Source organism: Neopsephotus bourkii, unplaced genomic scaffold, assembly GCF_033783945.1.
Source record: "Neopsephotus bourkii isolate Nb327-2 ecotype Australia unplaced genomic scaffold, CSIRO-AGI_Nbou_v1 NB_1615, whole genome shotgun sequence".
NCBI lineage: Eukaryota > Metazoa > Chordata > Aves > Psittaciformes > Psittacidae > Neopsephotus > Neopsephotus bourkii.
The window spans coordinates 955,955-982,761 of record NW_026902090.1 but is presented as its reverse complement, the minus strand read 5'-3'; the positions used below and the strand labels follow the sequence as shown (position 1 = coordinate 982,761).

Sequence of the window (26,807 nt, the reverse complement as noted above, 5' to 3'; positions counted from 1 at the left end):
GGGCATCAGAGCAAGAGAAGAATCTTGCAAGGAAGAATTTGCAGGAAGGCTCTCATGAAGACCACAGTGGGCAGGGACTAGTCCTGGTGTATCTGGACTGTTAAGTTGCAAGGTCAGCCACCACTAGTCACTCCAGCAGCTTGTCCACCTGATGTTGTAGCTACCGTGCAGACCACAGACAGAAGTTCCCTGCGAAGCCTAGAGCATTCAAGCAGCAATCCTTTTGTTCCAATCATCTACCTCTCAGGGAAGAAGTACTGCTTCTGTGGTTAGTACAGTGCCTAACAAACTTTTGAACTGATTCTAGCACGAGGCGTGCGTTTGAGTGGAAAGAAGATACCCTGCTGCCAACACAGGGATTGTGGAAATGGAGACACATAGACTCTAGTGGCTTATCACACAGAAAAAGGAGTGGAAAGAAAAGCAGTACATCACCAGCAATTGGAGTGAGGTGCAACTAAGAGGATCATTCCTGAGAAGAGGTGCCCAAAGGGCTTTCTCACTGTTTGTAGCAGAGATATTCCACATAAGTCATGTTTTTTGTCTTTACACCATTAATGGCTTTTAAATCAGGACTGGAATGCCCTGGTCAGTAAACCTGTGTGCTCCACTCATGAAAACAAGCTTCACATTGCCCTCTTCTCAGGGAAGCTGCACGTTTAAATGGGCTTTTGCTTCTTGCTAATCTGGTTGCTGTCTGCTCTGGGAAGTTCTACCTTCTACAGTTAAAAACCTTCCTCTGACTTTCCCCATGGTGGCATTAACAGCCATTAATAACCTGTCCTGCTTCCATTTGGCTTTAGATAGCTCTGTCCCTTCCTTGGAATTCCCACCCCCTGCGACTTCTCCAGTACACAGGCAGAGCAAGCACACCTCCATTTACTTGCTTTTAATGGACTAGCCAAACTGAGCTGACCTGGTCTCCTTTTGTGGGACGGGCTCATTGCTCTTCTACCTCCATGCACGATGAGCCAGCTGCATGCCTTTTGGAGTTCCCTTTGAATAGGACAGCTGGCTTACTGCAGCTGTAACTGCACCTGAATGGTGGCTTAAACACTCAGGAAACATCTTACCTGGGACATCCTACTGCCACATCTGCACACTGCTACCTCTGACCTCTCTGCCTTTCAAACGCCCTAATAGCGTGTGTATTGGCAAGGTGACGGTAATGGCTCCAGCAGTTAGGGATGGGGAGTGAAGGTCATGACTCCTGGGCTTCACTCTGGCCTTGTGGCAGGGTTTGGGTTAAGACATTTCACCTCACTGAGCTCATCCCTTGAGCCTGCAGAAAGCTAGTGGCAATGTTTTTCTCCATTGCACACCTTTCCCTGCCTATCCATGCGCTCACGGCTTGCCACCAGAAATGGTGTTATTGCAGCAACCCCCTTACATTGTCTGAGCTCACCAGAGGGAGGTCTTTGTGGTGCAGGGGTGAAAATGAACACCACTAAAACACGGGGGATGGATGTGTCAGGGAGCTGTCACTGCGGGATCGGTATTGGGAGGCCTCTTGGTCATTGTGGCTAAATGTCCTCCCTTTTCACCATGGTCACCGATAGACCTGGTGCTTTTAACCACACTGTCGAGTGGATGAGGAGATTTAAACTCTTCCTGACAGAAAACTATGTGGCCCCATCAGGAGTGGAATGTCCCCTCAGGGAACAGTGACTTCTGGGATGGGATGTTCCCTGAGGGGACAGCGATCCCTCAGAGGTGGTATGTCCTCTCAGGGGAGAGGGATCTCCCAGGAGGTGTGGAGGTGTTCCCTGAGGGGCAATCTTACAGGAGGCCAGGATCCCTCAGGAGGGATGGGATGTTCCCTGAGGGACAGCGCTCCCTGAGCGGCGGGACACCCCCTGAGGCAGCCGCCTCCTCTCATGATGGGGGATGTCGCTCAGGGGCAGTGACCGGAGGGCGCAGCAGCGCCCCCAAGCGGGCGGGCGCGGCGCTGCCTCACGTGCGGGCAGGCGGCGAGCGGGGCGGTGGGGTTGGGGCCTGTGTGGCGCAGGCGCGGCGGGAAGGGGCGGGGCGGGGCGTGCCTCTGGCTGGCGGCGCCTGCGTGGCGCAGCGCGGCGCGGCGAGGCGGGCGCTGAGGGCGGGTGGGCGTGGCGCGGCGCGGCGCGCGGCCCTTCCTTCCCGTCCCTGCCCCCCCTGGCCGTGCCCGCCGCCGCCCCCACCCCCGCCCGCCGCCCAGAAGATGGCGAGCCCGTGCGGGCGGCAGCAGTGCTCCATCGAGAGGCGCGGCGTCCGCCACCAGCTCGATTCGTGGCGACACAAGCTCATTCACTGTGTAGGTGAGGGACGGCCGCGCGGCGGGGAGGCCGGGCCGGGCCGGGCCCCGCGGCGGCGGCGGCCGCCGGGAGAAGGCTCCGCCGTGGGTTCGGATGGGGGGGGTTTGGCCGTGAGGAAAGCGGCGCCGCGGCCTGCGGGCCCGCCCCCCTTCCCCCCGCCGCCCTGAGACGAGCGGCGCCGGGCCCGGCCCCGCCCTTCGCCGGGAGTGGGGGGGTCCTGCCCTGCCCTTTTGTGCGGCCCCTGTCAGCGCCGCGCCCGCTCCTCCCGGCACGGCCCGGCCGCGGCCCCTTCAAACTTGTTTACGGCGGGGCCGGGGCCGGGGCCGCGCCCGCCGGCGGGGAGCGGCCGGACTGTCACTGCCCATCCGCCGCTGCGGGAGGCGAGGCCCGGCCCGGCTCACCTGCCCCCGGCCCGCGGCCGTGAGGCGAGGCAGCAGCGAGGGTGGAAGAGGAGGGAGGGATGCCGCGGAGCCGGCGGCGCGCCCGGCCTGTGCCCCGGCGGGAGGAGAAGCGGGGGGGAGGCTCGAGGAGGGATGGGGAGAGCGCGGCGGCGGGGCCGGCAGAAAGTTGTGGATCGGGGTGCCGGATTGACGCCGTGGATCCGGAGCGCGGGCGCGGGGGCTTAAAAGGATGTGTGACTGCTTTTCTCTTCTTCCTCCACCCCAACCTCCCCTTTTTTTCCTCCTCCTCCTCTCTTGTGCGCGTTTGTTGTTATGCAGGCTCCTTGCAATGTAATATTTGGGGGTTTTGAAAAAGAAGCCCCGGATGCCGTTTCATCTTGAGTAATTTTCTCCATTTCAAAATACACATTTTCATCCTTTTCTCTTTCCCTACAAAAAAAAGCAAGGCCTTTTTCTACGGGTCCCAACACACACATAAACACTAGCTCTAGGCCAGTAATTTGGTCGGTGTCTGCAAAGATAGTAACATAGCTTTGACACCAGCAGACTACAAACTTCCAGAGTAATCTTAAAAATCTTGAACCAGAACACTGGTATGTCTCTGCTTGTTTGGCCTCTTGCTTTTAACTGAGCACAAATCCTCATTTTATTTTTAAGTATGCAAATATGGCCATAATCTGCTGGGGACTGCTCAGTGTAGGTAATCTGTAATAACAGTCACAGATTCACTTCAGTTCCTTGTGTGCAGAGTTAAACCTCTTATTGTCAGTTAGCCCAGCATCCTAGTTCATTATCAGGGATTTGAAGCACCTTTTTTGGTTACATCAGGAGCTGTTACTGCAGCTGTGTATATTTTTGGCCTCATCTGAATGTTTAAATTTCTGCAGCACAAAAGCATGCTCTAGATGCTTGTGAACTCCAGATTAATATGAACAATTTAACTGGTTTTAAGCATAAAGAGATTCAAGGGCTTCAATACATTGTTGAGAAACTCGGGCTTCTACACACAAGTGATGGTTTTTCTTTCCAACCAGTTACTGATGCTTCTAGATCCTGTTTATGGTGTTTTATTTTGATTCTAGCTCTGCTGTGTTAGGAACATTTTGTTGGCTTCCACCTCTGCTTGAACTGGATTTATTTTACTTCTATCTCCTTTTCTCATCTCCTCTTATCTCGAGTGCTGGGGATCACCTGTTCTAGTCCTTTCTAAACTCCCTACTTGCAGCATATCATCTTGTCTTGCTCTCACTCCCTGCTGCTCTCTGAATCCTCCAGTGGAGCTGTCCTGTAGCTCAGTGTTTAACCAGACAGCAATGAGGAGTAAATGTGAGAGGGGGGAAGAAGAAATGGGAGAAAAAAGACTGCTTCAAAGCTGTTGAAGATCTTGGGGTGAAATGCAGGAATTTTGTCTGTTCATTATGCTGCTCTTTGGGAAAATCTTGGGTTGGTGAAGAAGTCTGTGTTATCTACAGACTCAAGGAAATCACTACCTTATTAAAGTTCTTAGCAACCCTATGTGCTAAAACCTAAAACAAACACCATCACCACCCCCTGCCACCCCCATTTGTACACACCCTGTTCCACTTCCCTAAAGCCATTTAAACTGCTAGCTCCTGGAGAGGTTGTTTTCTCTTCTATCCCTTTCATATCTCTTCCTCATACTTAAATTTGATATATGTTTTGTTTCTCCACAAGATTTCCCTTCTGAAAGCCCCTCTCTATGTGTTTTGACAAAAGACTGTGAACTCTATTAAACACAGAGTTGACTAGGATTTTTTTTGGAGGTAAAGTACAAAACCATTTCTTAAAAAAATAGAGTCCAAAGTGTAACAATGCTTTGTGACTTTTATCTTGATGGCACTATGTCATAAATAGTTTCCACCTCAAATTGATCAGCTTTATGAGGTCTAGGGACCTGCCCTATTCCTAGTATGAATGCTGCATAAATTGTTGGGTCATGTAAATGTGTTGTTACCTTTTTGATATGATTGTAATAGAAATGTAAAAGGTTTATTGCACAAGCCCAGGATGTTCAGCTGAAATTACGCTGTGGTCATCACCTTGTGCCCCAGACACATCTCTCTTGTCTTTTCAAACAGTTTTGGCATTGTTCTTGAGAGTTGGAATTTGACCTGTCAAATGATGTAATGTTATGGTTCACCTTAGCCCTTCATAGAAGTCTTTAAGAATTTGTTACGGTCATAAATACTGATAGATAAATATGGGGAAGCAGAGTATGAAAACCCCTTCTGTTACTTCAGAAATACCTATTCATGTTGAGTTCTGAAAGTAAACCTGAGGTGTGTGGGATTCTCTGTTAGCATCATTCCCTGAGAAGTAATTCTAGTATCAGGCAGTGTGGTAGTCAGAAAAAATAAAGCTTGTGGTTTGAACTGGAGCATTTAGCAATAAAAATGGCTTAAGTAATTCGCTTCACTTTCCTCTCTTGCTTCTGCAATAGGCTGCTCTTTTGGACTGTGGCTTCATGACGGTTTGTGCTGTCAAGGGGAGCAGGAACATAGGAGGGCTGAGGGAGCACCTTTGCACACAGGGAGACAATCCAGGGGAGCTGTGCTAGCAGAAAAACATCATTTCTTGGAGAGAGTAGAATAATTTTTTGCTAGTATAGCTCCCTTAGCTGGCTGGCTGTTGGGTCAGGCAAATACCAATGCTAGCAAGAGGGTGAGGACGTATAGCTGGTGGAAAGAAAAAGAGCAAAGATACGGACCATCTTGAGCAGTCACAGAGTTGCAACTTTGGTTGTGTTAGTGCAGCGTTTTGTGGGAGGTAGCTCAGGGAACTGATTTGGTTTAAACCTTCCTTCTTTGTCATGCATTTCAAGCCCATTTTTTTTTTGAGGAGGAGGAAGGCATTGTGGCTTGTGGAGGACAAGTGAGCGGTTCTGTTGAAACTGATGCAATTGAGGGAGCAGCATGCTGTGCCCCAAGGTGGAGAGAAGTGTGGGGAAGGGGTGTCTGAGCTCTGTGCAATGAGATGCATCGAGCTGTTGAACCACAGCATGAGAGGTTAGTCAGGAGTGGTACACAGGGTCTTGATGCCCTGGTAGAACTTTAATTTTAGAGACATGATATGCCACATGATAACCGTTGGATGCTAACATATGTGTTCTCTGTATCAGTCTTGAGTGTTAGGATCTTTCTCAGTGGCCAAAAGCAGATGCCTGGAGACAAATGTATGTGATGCTTTTATTTTTTATAATTCCCCCCCTCCCAGCCTCCAGTCACCTGCTGTTCAGGCACTTGCTGAACTGGAAATGGATGGTGAGATCAGGTCAGCTAAGAAATGAGGAGTTTGAGGGAGAAGACATCCCTAAAACCCTGCTCACACCTTTTCTACAGGCAGTTACAGCATTGCAATGCTGCATGGTTACTGGAGTGGTAGATCGTGGTGGTCACGCGTGTTTCTACTTGCTGGTGATGCTTGGCCCTTTGTTAAATATTAGCCATGCTCTTGGAGACTCCCTGACTGAATTACAGCCTGGGTTGGGGAACTGGGGCAAGGGAAGGAATATATTAGTTCTCTTCAGCAGTGATCCTAGTTTTAGAACCAAGATGATGATTTAAAGGGAAAACCTCTGACATTCACATAGGATTTCCAATCATGTTAAGCTCTCGTGTTTCACTGAGATGTTGCTTAAGTGTTGGTTTTGCTCTTAAGCTGTCAAAATAAGAAGCAATTTCCTTTTTTTTTTTTTTTTTTTTTTGTTAAATGATTGTTGCTGGGAAAATACTGCAACCTGAGTGCCTGATCTGTTTCTGTGTACTCATTTGTTGAATAGTGGTGGTCTTCCCTGCCCTTGGATACTTGGGACTAAAGTGTGGATCCTGGGGAAGAAATGTGATACATCAGGAAGTATTAGAAATTAATATTAATCAGAAGAAGGTGTCTAACAGTTGAATAATTCTGAAATCTTTATTACATTTTCTTATCTTAATTATTGCTTGGGTATAGTTCCAGCCTGTATATGATATGAATTAGCTCCTGCTTCCAAACAGCAGTGTTATCTCCGTGGTTTGGAAGTAGGTTTGTATCCAAGCCTTTAACAGTTCTTGTTCAAAGGGCAGATTGTATTTCTTTGTTGCAAAATGAAAAAGCTTGTAGCCCTGATGTTGATACAAAATAATAATAAAAAGCAAGTTTAAGTGCTAAAGTAAAAGTTTAAATGCAGAGCTATTCTAAACCCGTATCTGTTTTACATACGCCTCCAGCCATGTTCCCAGCATATGTGCCAGTGGTACTATTTGCCTTATTTCAACTTGCATTTAATGTAGATGCAGCTTGCAGCTTTTCTTTTTAGTTAGTATAAGCCCATTGTATGGCAACTTTACACTATAGTAGCTGGAGGCTTGTTCAAGAAGATCTATCTACAAACAAACACTTTTGACTGTTGGCAGGATAAATATAGGGAAGGAGAATTACTCTTTTATGGCAAAATTGTGCCAGGGAAAGAAGAATTGTCAGCTGTCATTTAAAAATGAAAATCTTTAGTTGTAAGGAGTGAAATTTACAGCTTGATTAGCTTCACTTTAAGATGTGCATGGAAGGATGGTATGCATCTGAAGAACAGTACAAGTTGAACTGCAGGGATGACTCTAGATTTGTCTCAAAGATCTCGTTAGATTCACTATAAATCACTTCACGTTTGCCCTTGTTTTGCTGTTTGCAAATGAAGAATAGCTTCTATCCTGACAGAGGTGATGTCAACCAGACAAAAGCATACTCAAGAAAATCTTGATAATCACTTTCTATTAGAGCATCTTGAGTTTTTCTGGTGCCTGTGACCTGAAATTTTGGACAATGCCAAATCACTGAGTTTGTTTTGTATTTCAACAGAAATCTATTTCAGCTGACATGAAGTAGTAACCACCCCTGTAGGGAGGGAGGGTTCCTTTCTGGGACATACTAATACTGAAGCAAGTGTTGGAGTTTTTGACTTAATTTTTAACTAAGAGCTAATGACATTGGGAGTTCACTCACTTTTAATAGAATGTCTCCAAATGAATTACAGTAATCCATTCTTTACATGCAGAAAATAGTCCAAATTCACCTAGATAAAATCTTTGTAGTATTTATATTTATATATATATATATATACACACTACAGATTCACAGCTTTGTGATATGGCACTGTTTTAGAGTACCCGAGGGACACTTCCAAATTTTTAAGCCATTTTTTGACAGTTTGTACCATATATTGATGACAGTCCAAATACTGTTATGTACAGAAATATAGTAACTGCGCTTTAAGAACTGATGATACAGAATCCCAGTTCTTGTGTTCAGTTGTCTAAATCTTTATTGCATAGTACTTAAATGGCTTAATGCTCTGCCATCTTAGGCTGTCTTACACCCAGACAAGTACTGTCATGTGTTTTGTTTTGGGTTTTCTTGTCTGAGAACTTATGTTCTTTCATGGCTAATGTAAAGTAACAATAAGAATACTTCCTAAAAGTCAGTCTAGGCAAGGTTTGAGGAAAACCAGGCATTTAATAATGTTAAAGAAAGGTAACCCTGTCATACTGATTGGGGTGGAGGGAACAGTAATGCAGTATTTTACAGGGGATTTTCCAGTCTTCTTCCTCACCCTCCTATGTATATATGATTTCACTATTAAGAGGATGAAGCTTTTGTTCTTTAAGATTACTGAGATGAGTATTTCTCATTCTCTGAGAAATACAAAACTTTTGGGATTTTCTGAGGTCAGGCTTGGATGGGATGGGCTGAGCCAGTCTGCATTCCACCCCTAGCTAAAAAGGATGGTAATGCTTGTTTTGACTAAACTGACAGAAGACTGCAAAACCAGCTAATCTTCTGGTGGTGTTTAGTAACCTGAGTCATCCTAATTAGGAATAAGATGAGCAGGAGAGCGTACCTGAAGTACTGGAGAATGGGATCACACCTCTGGGATGAAGGGAAGGGGACAAGAGAACAGCCTCCTCCTAAGGCAGGGAGTTTTCTAGTTTCTGTCTTCTGTCTTGTAACTGTGCTACAGACTGTGGTTATGTTTGATAGCAGCACTGTCTAAACTGGCTTAAATAGTCCCCCTCTGTGCTGGCACAACTATGTGTGGCAACTTGGTGAATTGGTTCCCTGATCGGACCTGACTGGAAAACAATCTATTTATTTGTTTATTTAGCTACAACATCTGCAGAGCATGGAGAGGCAGAGAATGAAGAGTTGAGGCTATTCAGCTGGTCTTGTCACACATGCACAAATCCAAGTTGTCTTTTGCTGAGTAAGTGCTAATTTCTGCATGCATTGTATTCATTTACAGTAGCAGGAAAATTGCTTCATTCTCCCTCTTCAAAGTGCCGTGGATTATACTATGCTCTCTCCCTGATAATGAACTGTGGGCTTTGCTTTTGCAACCACATTGGATGTTTTTATCTAGTGCCTCCATTAAGAAGTTGCATCTTTACACAACCTCTCCTAAGAAACTCTGCAGGTCTCTGGGTTCCTCAGTTCTCTCAGGTAAATCCATATGGCCTTAGATTCTTTGGAAAAGGAGAGCTTCAGCTTCTTTCTTTTTCTCTTGAAGAATGCTGTACTTTTATTTCTCTGGACATCTTCAAGTCATTTACCTTTTACCTCAGATTTAGTTTACTTGTGTAGTATTGTGTGTTCTTTTATGGTGGGTTGACAAAAAACTGTAAGCTCTCAAAGCTGAGTAGGAGATTTAAGTTACACATCAGTGCTGCTAGCACATGAAAGATGAAGTAGAGGTTATGGTGTTTCAACATTTCTGCAGGACACCACTTCCTACTGCATAGTAAAATTGCATTAGATGATGTCTCCCATCTGGTTTTTTCCATTCCTCTTACAGAGAAGAGAAAAGATGGTACTCCTGTTGCATTTTCCAGAGGCGGCAGCAAAGTGGCTGCACAGGGAAGATTTGCAGGGAGACAAAGGATGTTCCTTATGCCCTGAGGACCATGCTATTTTATGGGAGGGAGAAGAGGGGGAGAAAAGAGGACTGGACAAGAGCCTAGTATTCATGAACAAAGCAAGCTTTCAGAAGCTGAATCCAGCAGTGTGGAAAGACATCAGAGGCCACCAGGCAATCTTAACTCTTGAGATGAGTTTACTAATGAAAAATTTCCTGGTTCTCTTTGAACGTTTTTTATGTATGCTTACAGTACAGGTGTTCCAGTATCTAGCTAGAGATAATTGCATAGATGAATCTGTATCTGATAATGGTCTTTCTCCCTCCTCTGCTGTTACTAGGATAGGATGGTGGTCATGTTTCGAAAGTGGAGTAACTGCCAGAGTAGGAAGAGGAACAGGTAGTCAAGCTACAGAGATCTTCATTTCTTGATTTCTTTTTTTTGTTGGTTACACAAAAGGATGTGAAAGTTTCAGCCCACAGCCTGCAATTCCTCACTGATGCTTCCAGGCCAGTACATAATGCTCATGTTCTTCAGTATCAATCACTGCTCTGTAGCAATGTTATGTTTGGCTTCTTTTGCTACTGTACATATGTGATGGTCTGTGTTACCTGTGTAACAGACTTCGAGTACAGCCTAGTGCTTTGCAAGTGCAGGCTAGTCCTGCAGCTGTTAAACTCCTCAGCAATTCATATGCACAAAGCTCTTATGTACTCTGCTTGTGTTTAATGCATGGACAAACATGTGGGTCAGTTTTGAAACTTTGTTGTGGGATAGCCACAGACTGGTCACAGTGATGTACTTGTACGCTTCAGCTGGAGAGCCTTGTGTCCAGAAGAGCCCTCTCAGCCTGTGCCTTGTGTCCTGCAGTCTTGGGCTTCCTTAAGAAATACATAAATATATTGGAATAAACAAAATGGATTGTCTTTGTTTAAATATTCATAGCAAAACCAGTTTGCTTGGCTCTTGGGTTATTTCGTACTTAGTTTGTCCTTTTTGTGAACATGTTGATAAGCTGTTGTTAGAGTAGCCCTTGTCTCAATTTTGGTCATCTCCTTGGTAAGATTCACAATTGTGGTAAAAAAAAATGATGAAAGCTGCTTTCAAAGTGATGTTTCATCATGATCTCTAGATGTGTTTCTGAAAACATACCATTGTACCTTTTGTGTGAAGAAAACTTTTTGCAGAGGTGGATGCTTAATAACATCCATTTTGCTCTGGAAAAGCAAGAGAGTAGGAAAGCAGGGAGGTTATTTCCTTTTCTGACCTAAGAAAGCTTATGGCAGTCTTCTTAAAGCAGTGATTCCATTTACATCCTTTAGAAAAGGAGGAGCATAGTTACCTTGTCCCTAGCTTTATATTTGACATTTTTGAAGTGATTAGTGAAACTTAAGTTTACATGATAGTATAATTTATCTTTTGGGGTTTCTTACAAGGATCTGTTTATTCCCTATGGAAGAACCAATCTTCACTCCCAAAACAGGCAGTGAGGAAAACTTTTCTTGGAAAAAAGCTTCTGCACTTTTGTTCTGTTGATCGTTTCTTGATCTAATTGACTTCACTGTGAGCTCTTGCTGGGTTTAAATTTCCTTTGGAAACGTTGTACTCCTGTTCAACTGGAAGTGGAACATTTCAGTGCCCTTAGTGGTTATCATTTAACTACATGCTGTAGCTTACTATCTTTCAAAATACTACAACATTGAGTGAAAGATGGAAAAGTGTAAGCGGAAAAACTAAGTGTGAAATGTTGGTTGTGTGTAGGTTTAGATGAGTACCCCTTCTTCAGAATGTGTTGTGTAAGACAAGTGTACCGAGCCTGTGTAAAAATGAAGTGTCAAAATCTCTTGGAGGGGGGAAAAAAAGTAACTTTCTCCCTGAAATGTTTCTGTGAATGTTTAGGTTATTCTAGCTTCTACTTGAAGGACAAAATTAGAGCAAGTCCTGGTATTTCTAGATGAATGCTTGAGCACTGCCCACACATTTCTCTTGGGTTTTATACTTTTATGTCCTCTTTGTCATCATGTGCCTTCTTACAAAGTAGTAAAAATATAATTGTCTGGAACTGCGTGGTAGAGATGCTACCAGAACCTAATTATTGTATCTTACAGGAGTATTTTTTGTAAACTTTTCACCAAATCTAATCCTTTGGTCTTGCCTCTGCAATTTTTCTTGAGTGATGTGTAGTGTTTTGGGGGCAAACAGCTTCAGTGCTCAGTTGAGACAGGCCCCGTGAGGTCCATTCTGCATATGGTCTTTCGAATTCAGCAGGAATGCTGTATTTATCTCTTGAACAAGCCTAAACTGTTGAGAGAACTGTGTTTTACCCAGGCTCTCTTGAATCAGTGGTTTTCAACCTGGAGTTGGCAAGAAGCAACTGTGGAAAAATAAGACTATTGCCAATAGTTTAAATTGCGTGGGGTCTTTCTGCTTTTCAGGAGCCCACAGTTTGAAAATTGCTGCTCTAAATGCTTTGTAAACAAGAGCTAGTTTTTTCTTTTTCCTTCTCCAAAGTGGTTGTAGGAGTTAAGGAGCATGAGCTGATATTTAGTCATGTATTAGATTAGGATTGAGTTTTCCCTTTTGCTTCTCATACTTAACTATTTAAAAATATATTTTATCCAAAAATGGATATCGCTGAGGAGACTAGCTCTGGAGAGCTTCAAATTGAAAACTAACTTCTGCAAGAAGGTTAGAGTGGCATTAAGTAGGTCTGGTTTAAATGCTGTGCTCCCTGTCCTCAGAGCTTCTGTATTTTCCCTTTCAAGAACTTTGCTGTGAAGGTCAGACTTCTACTACAGAGTTTGTGATAGATCTAAAGATTTCAGTAGTCCTCCTATGTTCCCTTCTTGCGGTTGAGAAGGGAGCATAGGCTTGAGTGTAAACTTGAGTGATGTAGTCTCCATGCCCTGTGTTGGCAGAGACACTGAGACAACAGGTAAGCCGTCTTTCTGGTCTCAGGAGGACATGGTTTTAATGACTAGAAGATATCTGAGGTATGAAATGGACACCAAGCTGTTTGGTAGTTCCTAGATGCACTGATAGTCTGGGTATCAAAGTCTTCTCCTAACAGCTCTTCCAGCTCACTCTTATTTTACTAGAACCTTAGCTGAGGTCACAGGCTGAATGCACTAACAAATCTGAATACAGAGTTCAGAGGTTACTCTGCTCAACAAGTTGCTCAGTTTCAAATTAGATTAAAAATTGACTTCATAAGTTAAAGATGTTGCAGGCCTGTAGTCTCCTTTGCCATGGAGGCTGCCTTCCTTTGCCTGTAACAGATTGGTTCTTGTTCCCAAATCATCTGTTTGCCTGTGACTAATCTTGAATTCGTATCTTCCTGCTGCTTGTACTTTGAGCTGAATTCTGTGCTCCAGAGAAGAACAGCAGATAGGGCTTTAAATTTTCTCAATCCCTCCTAGCCCAAGGACTGATCCTGCCCTGGGATAGGAAATGCCTTATGCAACTTTGTGTATAATGGGAGGTGGTGGAGGGGAAGGCATGCAGGGAGAAATCGATCACAGCTGCTTTGGTCTATACTTACTGGCATGTTGGTGAACTTTAGCAACTAAATGTGCTTGTGATGACACCTCACAAACTTCAGAAAATAAGCAGTTATTTTTGGAAACTTTTCCTCTAAGAACTAAACGTACTAAACCTACTTAAAAAAAAAAAAAAAGTCTATGCAAAATCACTAGTTCTCCAGAAACCACCACCTTCTGCTTATCATGCTCATGGAGGTTTCAGCATCCTAACCCTAAATCCTGCTTGATGTTCTATCCTGTCTGTCCTTCCATTATCTGGAACATGGAGCAATTTATATTGCTGCAAAGGAATTGTAGAATAGTTTGGGTTGAAAAGGACCTTAAAATCATCTAGTTCCAACTGCCATGCTATGGGCAGAGGAATAGCTCTTTCATATTCAGTTCAGGGGAAGAGATGAGTGATTCTCTGACTTTGTCTTTGCTCTCAGCATGCCATGGTGCTGCCTAGGAAGGTTTTTATGATTCTGCCTGTAAGCAGCAGACAACCAGTTTCAGGGCTGGTTTGCGCTGGGAAACTTGAAGGGTTAAAAGTGCTGAATTTATTGCATAGTTTTGAGATTCTGGTGGTGTTAGCAAAACTTCCTGAACAACCCCCCTCCCAAAAAAAAAACCCAAACAAAACTAATCCCTAAATAATCCCTGCTCTGAACACTGCTTTGCTACCCCATAGTTTTACTAGCACAGCTGTATCACTGTCTTTTTGCAAACTGGGTCCTGAAGCTGAAGTTTGATAAGCTTTTCCTAGGTCCTGGGTTAGGCTGAGCAGGGTGTGTTGGACCTCAGCTATGAGTGGGCCTGAAGGAAAGCCATGGATATAGGTATGTGGAGGATTCCCTGCACGTGGTGTTCTGTGCCTCTGAGCATCTATTCGCAGTGGCTGGGGAAGGGTCCTGGTTCCTGCTTAGGGCAGCTTCTGCTGAGGCATGGAAAGTGAGGCTCTCCTGTGGACAAATCCCTGCTTTCTGTCAGCATGGCAGCCGGTGTGCAAATGGGCTCTGGCTGTTAGTCCAGTAACAGCTCACACTGATGTCAGTCCACACTGGGGGCTAAACCCACGCTTGAGGTTGGGAGCTAAAGCAGAGTGATTCAGATAGCCTTGGGAATATGAACTTTTGCCTCAGGTGGTCCCACAAAAGGTTGTAAGCTTGCTCAAAATGACACACGCAGTACTTACCTACAGGCTTTCAACTTCCTTGGTAATGCATTCTTTTACTTAACTCCTCCCTGTTAGTTCAGTCCAAGGGGAGGTAGACAAGATAGAGCCAAATATGAGCTAATGGGACATCATAGCCTTGAAATATCTCAAGTCTTTCCTCTCAGAACCAGTGAAGGAAAATTAATCTCTTTCTTAAAACCAGGTCTCTTTTGAAAATTCAGATTTAGCATAAATGAGGGTCAAACATCACAACAAATGCTTTTAGAAAAGGAGATGATATACTTTAATAGCTGTATAATCACCTGCCTTGTCTGAAGGGATGTAAAGGTGCATCTAAACCAAAAGAATTAAGAAGTTTCTGTTGTTCTGCCTCTGGATTAAATTAGCTGTGAGTGCCATAATAAATGGTATAGGTGGTTTAGTGAGAGATCTGTGAAACCCAGAGACAAGAAACACGGAAGGTCAACCAGAGCAATGAAATAAATTGTGAATGAAAGTATAGCCATAAACAGGCATTTCTATTGTGTTGTGGTTGGGTTTTTTATTTGTTTTGGGGTGTGGGCTTTTTTTTTTTCTCCTTTTTTGATCAGGTGGGGGTAAGCATAACTAAGAGACCTGTCTGCAGGGAAATCATGGCTATTTATTTCTGAGGTACTGGAGAAACAGGTCAACTGATAGTCTTCCAAATACATCTTAGAATTTTGGGGAAATGGACAACATATTTCCCACTCTAGGGGAAACCCAGTTTCAAGTAAGTGCCGGTCATTTTTCCCATGAGAGAGGAAGAAGTATATTCTTTGGAAGCCTTTGCTTATTAATATTTTAGCATGAGACTCTGGGGGATAGTGTATGAGGACAGACTGGTGGGAGAAGGCAGGCAGGCAACCAGTTCTGGTGGAAGATGTCTGGGCCTGTGGAAGGTGTCCCCGCCATGGCAGGGTGGTTGGAGGTAGGTGATCTTGAAGGTCCCTTCCAACCCAAACCATTCTATGATTCTGTGCTGGGTTTATTTTTTTTCTCCAATCTTATAAAGCAGGTAGAAGTTACCTGGAAAAAACCTGTTCTAAAAGCTCATTGTTTTCAGTTAAGGGATTGTGTGGGTTAGGACAGAATAGAGATTTGCCTAGATAGAGTCATCAGAGAATCTTTCTCTTAAGGAAATCAGCATCAGAAAATGGTCCTTAAGAATATTTAGTAGAACCACTGTTGGCTTTTGAGATTTGGGCTTTTTTTTCAGCATAAAGTTAAACATTACACTATTTATTTGTTAAATTTTATTGCATCACAGTAATGTAAGCAGGTTTATAGAGGTTCAGATTTCTGAAAAGGCATGAAGTTAGTCTCTGTGCAAAATAACTGTTTAAGTGGAAAATACTGAAATGTATTGATTATAGTTTATATGTCCTGTGGGTAGAAGACACTACAGGAAGCATTCAGTAGACTTTTTTTCTCCCTTTTTAAATAAAGAAGAGATTATGCTAGAGCATAATAAATGAACTATTTCACCCTGACTTTGAAGAAGCTGTAAGTCCACCTACAGACCTTGCCAAACTGAGAATTTGCTTTGCATTTGTAGTAGGTACAGGTTTGGGCAGTGACTCTGATGGTAATTTTGGAGAAATGGCAATTTTACATCATTTAACCTAAATGAGCAGAATGGGAGAATACAGTTGTTTAATGCTGGCCAATCTATAAGATCCTTCAGGAAAGGTCTTGGTTCTACCACAGGAAACAGAATGCACATCCAAAGGATACACAGCAGTAGAAAGTGAATTTTCTTGTAAATCACAGCTTGTTTAGGGGCAATGCTCTCCCAAATGGCAGAGATGGTAGATTTTAACCATGGGAACCTCCTGAGGATAGTCAACCCCTCCTTACATCAGATGGCTGTGTGAAGCATTCTTGTTTTAGTTCTGTATTTTTACTTTTCACTGAGAAACAATCCCTTCCAGAGAGGATAATGTGGGATGATCACAAGGCGTACAGGTCAAGCAGGTTTGGACTGGGCTTTCTGTGGTCAGCCAGTCAGGATGCATATTTAGCATGTCTGCTGGTTAGGAATTTTGTGTTTAGGTAAGGCTGGATGTTGGCACAGGGCTTGCTTCCAAACTGGAGTCATCAGGTAGGGCTAAGGGCAGGTTGGCACTTGTGCTGAGTTCATCTGCTGAGATTTGTCAGCCAGCAACTCTTGAAAGTTGACGGAGGAGCACAACAGGACTTTGTCAGACCAGGGCAGGAGTGAGGAGAGAGAACTGGAATAAGAACTGCTCCCAGAACACATTTCCTTTCTGTTATAACAGTCCTTGATTCTCCAGGGTCCTCACTGTAGTACACATCTCCCATGGTTTTCACTTACAAGCAGTTGTAAGCAGTTATGCATCTAACTGACCAGAGAGTGCATACTCTGTTCTTGGACAGTCTCTTAAGCAGTAGCTGCACTACTAGCTCCTAAGCAGATGTAGAGTGGATTGATTTTCATGGTGGTGTTGTTTACAGCAACCCCTTATGTGGCCACTTAGATATTGCCCTTTTTGGAACCGGGATTCCAGGCTAGTTAAACCTTTGTCTTAACCCTGAGTAGCCGTTCTTATGCAGGGGTAGGAGTGAGGTTGTGGAGCAGAGAACGGAAGGGCTGCAGAACCTGCTGTTACTGCTGAAAGACATGCTTATGAGACTGTGCTTTAAATCTGTAGGCTTGATTGGAATTTGTCTCCCTGAGTTTTGCCTCATGATAGCTCAAAAGGGGCAAAAGACTGCATACATATACTTTGCCAATATCTCCAGTGCAAAAAGCAAAGAGTGAGGGTTTTTGTCACATCCAAAGCCTCACATCTTCCTAAAAAGCATTGAGTTCTTCAATGAGATGATGTGGTTCTCAGTTCTGTAGTGTCCCTGTAGTTTGAACTACCTTAAAATGGTACTACAATCCCTTAAAAGCAGCATTTCATGTGCCTTTGGCTTGAGGGATGCCTGGGAGTCTGTTGTTTGAGTTTCCATTGAAATATGCTGGACTAACTAGTCTCTGTCAAAGATGAAGCAAACTGGTAGGAACTGTTTCTTTATTCTTGCTATTACACAAGAATCTGTAGATATTCATGATTGAACATCTTCATCAGAATGACTTATTTCAGAAAGTGGTAGCTTAGCAGTTGTTGAGAGGAGGGAAAACCTTCAGTCTCCTATTTTCATGCGATGATGATACACATAAGCTGAAGCACAAGCATCAATGCTGGAGCTTGTCCTAAGGTACAGCAACATGATAGGTGGAAAGATGGCTTCTGTTAAAAAGGTTTTTTGTTGTTTTCCTTTCTGATCTGCCCTGAGTGTAAACCATCTACATGGTTGCCTCACAGAAGGCTTGTTACTGAGAGTTACTTAATCCTGCAGAATTAGCCTATTCTGTGAATTTGGGAAGGAAGCAGAATAAATGGTTCTTAGTTTGTTCCTGGGAATATTTCTAAGAACAAAGGCTTGGCAATCCCTGAAGATGTATGCTGGGTAATGAAGCTTCTGCTTTTGTATTTATATGGCTACTGCAGGTGGGGATCCTCTTGCAGCCTTTCTAAAGGTAGAGTCAGTTCTTTCCTCCTGTTGCCTTTGCCCTTCAAGACGGACGGTGCAGACACTTGCCATGATGAATGAGTGGATGATGTGCTCAGGAAAGTAAGGTGAAAGTAAAGGGTGAAGGGATTTTATCCATTTTTCTTTCTTTCTTTTGTAATAGTTGAGCTAGCTGTTTTGGTTTCTTTTCTCAAGGACCACATGAATAAACCTGAACAATATGAGGTTGAGTTGCACCTGTAAAAATGGATGCATTTTGTTAGCTTCCTCCTGTTCTGCACAAAGCCGCGAGCAGCAGAAGTACTGGAAGAACCTGCTGCGTAGGCTTATGCTAACCGTATGTTAACTTTGCTTCAAAAAAATTAAACCCTACCTCCTGCAGAACTTGATTTGCCATTGAGAAGAGCTTTCCACTTGCTGGGATTGAAGGGGAATTTTTCAGTCCCTGGCAATTGTGCAAGGAGATGGCTATTGTTACTGGCTCAAAGACTGTAGAAAGAACTTTAATTTCCCTGCTCTGTTTGATACCTCTGCAACTCCAAACTGTTTTTCAATGCAAATATTCAGCTGACTGTCCACTGTTGCTGCTTTTAGGTTTCTTTCATTTTACTTTCTCTTCCCCTATCCTCATGTTTCCTCTACATTGAGTGTTTGAAATTATTTTTGTCATGAGACATTTTTGTTTCCAAACTAATTTTATTTTCTGTCTAGGTCATTTATATATTTGTCTTCACTAATGTTTGCAACATTTCCATAGGATCCTCTGTGAATTTAACTAACATGCTGTTTACCCTTTCTTCCAGATCCAGTTTCTGATCCTACTTCCACATTTGGGAGTATGCAAGGGACAAACACATCTCTTTGCGTAGCTTGACTGGATATCCCAAGACTAGGATGTTAGTATATTTAAACAATTTATTTTTGCATTAAAATGTTGCCACTATATTAATTGCACATAGATTATTATTATTATTATTTTTGAAAATGTAATTTGCTTTATTGGCATTATGCATATTCAGAAGCCTGCTGTTAGAAACACTTTTTCTGCAGTCTGACTAATGCTTATTGGTGACTTTAAAATGGGTGCAGGAGTAGGAAGCATTTCAGTGTTGGTTTTAAAGGCGCCGGGCTTATTTAGTGTTACAGCTTTAGCACTCATTCTTGAAAATCTTGGCTCTTTGTCTAATAAGATTAACTGTAGGTTAATCCAAAAACATATAAAATCTTTAGAGCCGTGTTCAACATATTTATGAAAGACCATTTCAGACTTCTGAATGCATGAATACAGGCTCTAGGAGAGATTTTTAAATACTTGAAATAGTCAAATATCTACAGAAATACTTTCATCAAATAAGTGTTAATGAAAAACTAGAATTGCACACTGAAGTTTTTTGAATCCCTGCATCACAGGTTGCATTATTTTGGTATTTGTAAGAAACCAGTTGTCTGGAAAAGTAAACCCTGAGCTAAACTACTTTTGCAGAGTTGATAATGCAGCTTCCTCTAAAATGTGTTTTGTGATGGTGCAGTTACTGCAAAATGAGCTAGTGCATGTTTTCTGTTATGTAAGCAATTGTCTGGCAGTAATCAGCAGTTCAAAGATAAAGAAGTCAGCATTAAACTAATGTGCTATTTTTAAAACTGTATTTTTGTCTCAGCCACCTCTTGAGTGTCTCATGTATTCAACTACTACTGTATCTAATTGAACAAACTACTGAAACACTACTACAAGCAACTATTTAAATTACTGAAGTGGATTTGATGCTGAATGCAGTGTTCATTGAGTAGCTGTAGACTTTGCAGGTTTCTCTGCAGCCCTGGTTTTCAGTGCGCTTACATTCTTTACCTCTTGTAAATGGAGTCTTCTCTTCATGTGGTTTGAATTTCTTTTGTTAAAACTGTTGCCTGTCTTCTTGGCTAACATTTTGAAGTAAATGGATTTTCATTTATACTGTCTAGCTCTATACGTGGGTAGTAAATTTGGGTAAGATTTCAGATTTTCAACTTAGCTACTTTGCTAGATGCTCTCAGAAGAACCAGCACTAGGGAAGTGCAGCACTTGTTCTAGTGTTCCACTGTGCCTTATTTTCGTGGTCCATTCATTCACTCACCCCTTCAGTGTTATTCCTGTGGTTTTACAGAAAAGTGAGTTTAGTATGGTTGTTCCAAGCTTTTCAAGGGAATTTGAGACTCATTGAATACTACTGTTTATTTTATCAAGTTTGCTGAAGCACAAGGTATTCTAGAAGTCAAATATTCCTTGAGCCTGGAAATGTTTCTAGTGTCAACAAACCACTGTCTTAAAAATGTTGCCTGTATTTGATATAACCTTCAGAGGATTTAAGGTATAAAATGGTGGGGTAATGAGGAGCAAGGCACTTGCATGAAATTGTTACTTGTGCTTCCTGCACACACTGTCTTCAGCAATTTATTGTTCATTCTTTGTGATACTTTGTTCATTACATGTGCATGATACTATTTTTCTTTCAGAGAAACTTGTGTATGAAGAGTTCTGTAGGGAAAAGCTGACCTTAAGGGAAGATACTTACTAAGTGTCATAGACACCAACCTATTTTGTAACTTTGAATATCTGTTAGTGCTACTCTAGACTTCTAAACCCTTAGGATCAGATGATTAACATGTAGCCTGCAGAAGCACAGTTTGTATCAAATTCCTTCACTGTTTATATGACTGCACTTCTGGCAGTTCTTAGCCCTGGATTAGGCAATCCGTTTCTGAGATTTTGCTCTGAAAGGAATGTTCAGAAGTTACAAAAAGGGCTGCTTTGGGTATAGGTGGACAGCAACTCTTATCTTAAAACCTGAAGCTTTTCTAGCAAACTGTCACTCAAAACTGTGAAGTTTCTTCATATAGAGGTTGTCTGTCTCCAGTGAATTTAGCAATACAACACAATGTGCAGTGCCAAGCTTGAGGAGCTTTGTGTATAGATTACCTGGAAAATTTCACTCTGGTTTTGAACACAGATCCTGTAGTAGCCAGCTTAGAAGGCTGAGTGTTCTCCCAGTGTTTCTTTACTTAGCACCAAAGAAATGCATTTAGATCCACTGAGCATCCTAAACAGGGATTAATTCTTTGAACAGATCTGAGGCAGTAACAGGTCTGCCAAGACCTTTTCATTGAGATACCACCTATGAAATTGGAGCAAGGGTGGCTGTTCTAGAAGCCTGATCTCCACATGTTTTGTCTTTGACAATTTGATATTCTTGACTAGAAACCCAAATTTGATTAACTGTGAGCATAGTCTGAGATTCTGCTGTAATTCAATCTCATTGAGCAACTTAGTGTGCAGAAAGCGTGGGACTGCTGTCTTCTTTCAAATTCAGATCACACATGCTGTTTTCAAGCAAAGAACTTCAACAAGGCTGAAAACAAAAGTTGTGTGGGAATAGGGTGGCCTCAACCAAAATACAGTGGATTAAATGTTTGACTTCTTTAGTTATGCAAGGCTAGTAACATGCTGTGCTTCAGGAAGTGTTCAAGGCAAGGCTGGATGGGACTTTGAGCAACATGAGCTAGTGGAAGGTGACCTATCTGTGGCAGGGAGGTTGGAACTAGATGATCTCTAAGGTCCCTTCCAACCCAAACCAAACAGTGATTTTGTGAATTATAGAAGGTCTGGAGTAAATGAGATGGAAGACTGGGCTTCTGCAGTCAAAAAGTTGCACAGACCTGCTTGGCTTGAGAAAGACTTAAACTTACTTGGGTAAGTGCAAAGTAAATGGTTAAATATACCATAGACATCAAATTCAGTATAGCTACCCAGAAAAGATACTTGGGTATAACTTTGAAATCCTGAATGGCCGTCATAAAAGATGCATTCACTGTCACGTTACGTTTGCATCAACCAAATCCCAAAGGATTTTCTTCTGACTATGACTTTCAGCTCTGATCCAGTACCTACTTCAGATGTCTGTCTCAAATCTGAATAAGAGAAAGGCAGTCTGAGAGAGGGAATGAGAAAGTCGAACAGGTCTTGATTTCAGCAGTGTTGCTGTCCAAGTTGTCCCCGGTCCTGACACTTGTTCCTGGACTAAGCCAGGAAATTGTTCTTGTCTAGAAATAAGGCAAGCAAAACAGGTTATTTTTCTCATAGTCTTCTGCATGTACCTGAACAGGTGCCAGTGTCAATGGAAGAGTGTGAAAAGAAAAGCCTGGTATTAAGCAGCCTTTCTTCTGTCCCATGTTACTGCCAAGGAGGAAAAAGAAAAGCTCAGTGTAACTCCAGTTGTAGTTGGACACAAAATACCCTAAGAAAGTGTATGCTTCTCCTGGGAAGCTCATCTGCAGGCATAGCTTATAGAATTGATGGTGTATATATGAAGCTGAAAGGTTAGTGAGATTCAGAAAGCTGCTACATGAAATGATGGCAGACATTGTATGACATTAGAAGAGAGAGAGATTTATCAGTCTCTTGCTCTTTGGGAAAATTTTCCACCAAACCCCAAAAGCCAAGCTGTCTTAAAGCTGCTCACTGTAAGTTTCTTGCATCTGTGTGTAGTTTTTAAAGAATGTTCACTGCTCCTATTGTACACTGAGTAATGAATGCTCCATCACAGTTGGCAATCTCAGTTCCCACAACTTACTTAAGCACCAAACTGTTTTGCTGTTATAATCTTTTGTTACAGCGTCATCGGCAGCTGTGCTTATGCTTCTGTTTCCAGAGAAATATTAGGGCTTGCAGCTTTAGTGCACAGGCATAACTCGAGGTGTGAATGAAGGACAGGTATTTCAGTTACTATTTAGTTCTGTTGGCACAAGGGTAGCAATAGTAACACAGCTGTATCTTCCATGATGTTGTCAAGTGCTGACTTTGTACCGTTGTGCTCTTGATACTATTGTTGTGTAAAGGGCAGTAAAGCTGGAGGGGCTGTGAGGCTTAGGTGTTTTCCCTTTGAGTTTGCATCTTGTGTTGTAGGCTCACGAATGCCTCACTTGAGGTATACTTTCAAATGTGATTTCAGTGGTGAAAATTAGTCCTTGTAATCTGCTCTGTAGCTAGAATGAATTCTATGCTCACTTCTTTCAGTGTTAAGATACTTCTCTTTGGGTGCTGATCTGCTTGTTTGGGGGATTTTTTGTTTAAGGTGGATATCTTTTCCCTGCTGCCTTGCTTTCTGTTATCCTTTCACTTTGTGTAGCTGCCTGTATCACCTGCTGATTTCACTTAGATCATCCTTTCTGTTGACAGAACTGAACAGTCCATCTGAAAAGCCTAAGGGTACTTTTTTTAGAGTTTGAGAAGCTTTCTCAAAACATCAGGCTTGCCTCCTATTCACTGTAGTCACAGAATCCTAGAATAGTTAGGGTTGGAAAGGACCTTAAGATCATCTAGTTCCAACCCCCCTGATATGGGCAGGGACACCTCACACTAAACCATATCACCCAAGGCTCTGTCCAGCCTGGCCTTTAACACTGCCAGGGATGGAGCGTTCACAACCTCCCTGGGCAACCTGTTCCAGTGCCTCACCATCCTAACAGGAAAGAATTTCCTCCTTATATCCAATCTAAACTCCCCCTGTTTAAGTTTTAACCCGTTAACCCCTTGTCCTATCACTACAGTCCCTAATGAAGAGTCCCTCCCCAGCATCCCTATAGGCCCCCTTCAGATACTGGAAGGCTGCTCTGAGGTCTCCACGCAGCCTTCTCTTCTCCAGGCTGAACAGCCCCAACTTTCTCAGCCAGTCTTCATAGGGGAGGTGCTCCAGTTCCCTGATCATCCTCGTGGCCCTTCTCTGGACTTCTTCCAACAGATCCATGTCCTTTTTATGTTGAGGACACCAGAACTGCACCCAATACTCCAAGTGAGGTCTCACAAGAGCAGAGTAAAGGGGCAGGATCACCTCCTTCGACCTGCTGGTCAGGCTGCTTTTGATGCAGCCCAGGATACGGTTGCTTTCTGGGCTGCAAGCGCACACTGAACTTGGCTCATGTTCATTTTCTCATCGACCAGCACCCCCAAGTCCTTCTCCGCAGGGCTGCTCTGAATCTCTTCTCTGCCCAGCCTGTAGCTGTGCCTGGGATTGCTCCGACCCAGGTGTAGGACCTTGCACTTGTCATGGTTAAACTTCATGAGGTTGGCATTAGCCCACCTCACAAGTGTGTCAAGGTCCCTCTGCAACATGATTCAGCCTTCTTCACATGATCTAGATTCTTCTTTTCTGTTAGCTGCTTAATCAGAATTTAGATACACTCATTGATGTTTTAGTGAGATAATCACTTGACTTTATTAAGTGGTGCATCTTTACATATTGTAAGACTTTTCAGGATGCTGTTAGCTAGCTGGAGTCAGAAGGCAAACTCTTCATGGGGGCAGTAATGTAATGGCTTCTGATGGAGATTTATTTGCCATCAGACTTTTACAATCACAAATCACAGATTAAAAAGGTTCTTGGCACTTTGTACCTTACAGGTGAGCTCAGTATATTCACCTCTCAACTAAGAAATGTTCAATAAACTTTCACTGGTCTATGCTATTTGTTGAAGATCATCAGCTTTTCAATAATGGGTGATACAACTATGTTTAGTTTCCTAAGTAGAATCACATTATCATTCCCCTTTGCAGACTCCTATATAAATTTGACAATCTCTGTAGAGATGGTGAAAGGCACGTTTATAACTTGAGATCCAAAAAGAAGAGAGTAACTATTGAGTTAATTCAGTAATGAATGATGATATAACTGACCTGCTGTGATAAAGGGGATGAAACTGAATGACACTCCAAGGGTTTGCTAGAGTATAGTTGTTTAAACGGATTCAGCAGCTTGTGCTTACCCTTTATGGGCTGCTATTTAACTGAATTGTTTCAGTAAGGGTCTGTTGCAGACAGGGAATGATGTGGTTCAGGACTGAGTTCCTAGGGGAAGGGTCATTCTTCAAATAGGACTGCTGTGGAGTATGAAATATAACTATCACAGCCAGTTTAACCCACTCTTATAACACACTTCTGCTCTGTGCCAATACCTGTCTCTTGAGGATGAGGTGGAAATCTCTGGTGTCCTGTGCTTCCACATATACTACTTCTGGGGGAGAGGGAAGGTGCCTCCATGGTTTAAATTGACTTGGGCCTCTGCTCTACCTACTTATGAGAAGTTGTTCCTGACACCACACCTGATTGGCTGATCTGTGGTATGGACGTTACTGTGGCTATGAAATAAAGCGGAGCAGTGAATTGATGCTGCTGAAAATCCTATCTCTTCTGTAGGAGGCATTTTCCAGGCAGATCAATTCTGTCTACTGCAAGGCTGTTCTTACACTTGTGCCGGGGGAGCATGGGGATAAACACTGGTGGTTAATGAATGTCATCTTAACTTTGCTTGGGAGTGAAGCATTAACAAGTTGTCTCCAACAGGAAAAAAATCTCAAGGTTTTTATTTTGCTACAATGAATAATGCAATACTGTTGAATATGGAAAACAGTTGCCTCAAGATTGAGAAATATTTGGGTCTCTGTATAAAAAAAAGCTTTGGTCCATGACATTTTACACTATTGAGCACACTCATTGAGCTATTTGACTCTTTTAATCTGTTTATAAACTTTCTAGCTAGTTGGTATAGTTTCTTCTCATGGAGAATGGTACCTGGTTCCCTGCTGGAAATCCACACCTGGAGGTTGAACAATTAAGAGCAATGTCTTTGAATTGAGATACTGAAAACCAACTCCCACTTAAATTTGTAGTGTTAATACTTGTTTGGGTTTGGGGTTTTCTTCATTTGTTTTTAATTTGGATCATATTTTACCATTAAGTAAAAAATGACCTTTTTAAGGATACATAGAAAGTTGTTAGTTATCGAAATTCTTCTACTATCATTCTTTGCCATTTTGTGATGCCTGTGTTTTCTGGTTTATTTTCTAAAGTAATAAAATGCAAGTATTTACATGAGAAGATTCCAGTTAGATTCTGCATTGGTGGTAACTGGCTGTGAAGAAAACCAGGTAGTCATACAATAAACCTCCTGATCTTGAGTTAAAATGTTAAACAAAAGCCAACAACCACTGATTTGAAGGACGAGCCAGATTAGTGATGCAGTATCTACAAATCGGAGGATCTTCCCACCCCCACAAGCCCACACAAGATTACAGCTCAGTCTGCCTGATCAGTTGCTGTATCTTGAGGTGATGTTGAGCTGCTGCAGAGTCCTTGGCTTTTCTTGAATTCTGCTGCTGAGGTTTCTGATTAGAGATAAGAAGGCTGCATGCCTTCGTGTGATTCTGCTTGGTATCAGATCACACACACTAATATACTGCTTGTGGGAGGGGGACGGGAGATGATCCATTGTATGCCTTTTGCCTTGCTGTACTGTGGCAACAAGCTTCGTAACTTGTCACTTCTGGGTCTTTTGGGGGTGCCTTTTCAATTGTAATCAGTGAGATAAGCTGCTAGTTAGGGTGCTAACATAGGATGGGGAGACCTGCTCCCATTTTTTTTCCACTGGAGACCAGCCTGATAGCTGGTTTTCTTTGCCTCCATTCTCTCCTGTAGAGGGAAGTGATCTCTCTTTTAGGGCATTTGGCAGGGCGCTCTTCTCTTGTGAAGGCAAGTGCATTGCAACTGTGGTTTAGATATGTAGCTGTTCTTCTGTCATGCTTAGCTCATTAACTTTTAAATGCCTTGCTGTGAGTTTGATATTGCATCAGAGAAAATGTGCTTAGGCTTGATTCTCAGAGGAAAAGGAACTGCTTGGTAGAGAGGAATGGAGAGAAGAGTCAGGATGGCCTGCTGCAGCTGCTTCTTTATTAAAATTACAGACCAGTAGTGGAATTTTAATGAAGTCTTGCAGGATGAATGGCCAGAAGCTCTTCTATCAACAGTGCTTGCCTGCTTTAGTAGTTTTCTTGTCCCTTTTTTGATTTCTCAGCTTACTGCTATGGTAAGTTACTGTAACAGTGAAGTGGCTGTTTGACAGAGCATGTGCCTTGTTGGCTTCTTGATA

The 26,807-nt window shown here is 42.8% G+C and overlaps 1 protein-coding gene across 26 annotated transcripts in view; it reads left to right on the top strand.

Annotated features, from left to right (window-relative positions):
- The first annotated feature begins 2,106 nt into the window (after window positions 1-2,106).
- The window catches only part of LCOR (ligand dependent nuclear receptor corepressor), a 79,380-nt gene continuing 54,679 nt past the window's right edge, over window positions 2,107-26,807 (top strand). For 6 of the 26 annotated variants that reach the window (XM_061372490.1, XM_061372483.1, XM_061372479.1 and 3 more), the window contains exons 1-2: window positions 2,165-2,294; window positions 18,660-18,752. Coding sequence is in view for 6 of the 26 variants with exons in the window: in XM_061372467.1 (XP_061228451.1) it covers window positions 18,751-18,752 (2 nt within the window). In the remaining 20 variants the exon portion in view is untranslated. Of the gene's footprint in view, window positions 2,295-8,849; window positions 8,949-18,659; window positions 18,753-26,807 lie in introns of all 26 variants that reach the window. The other 20 variants (XM_061372487.1, XM_061372485.1, XM_061372475.1 and 17 more) reach the window with 16 other exon arrangements.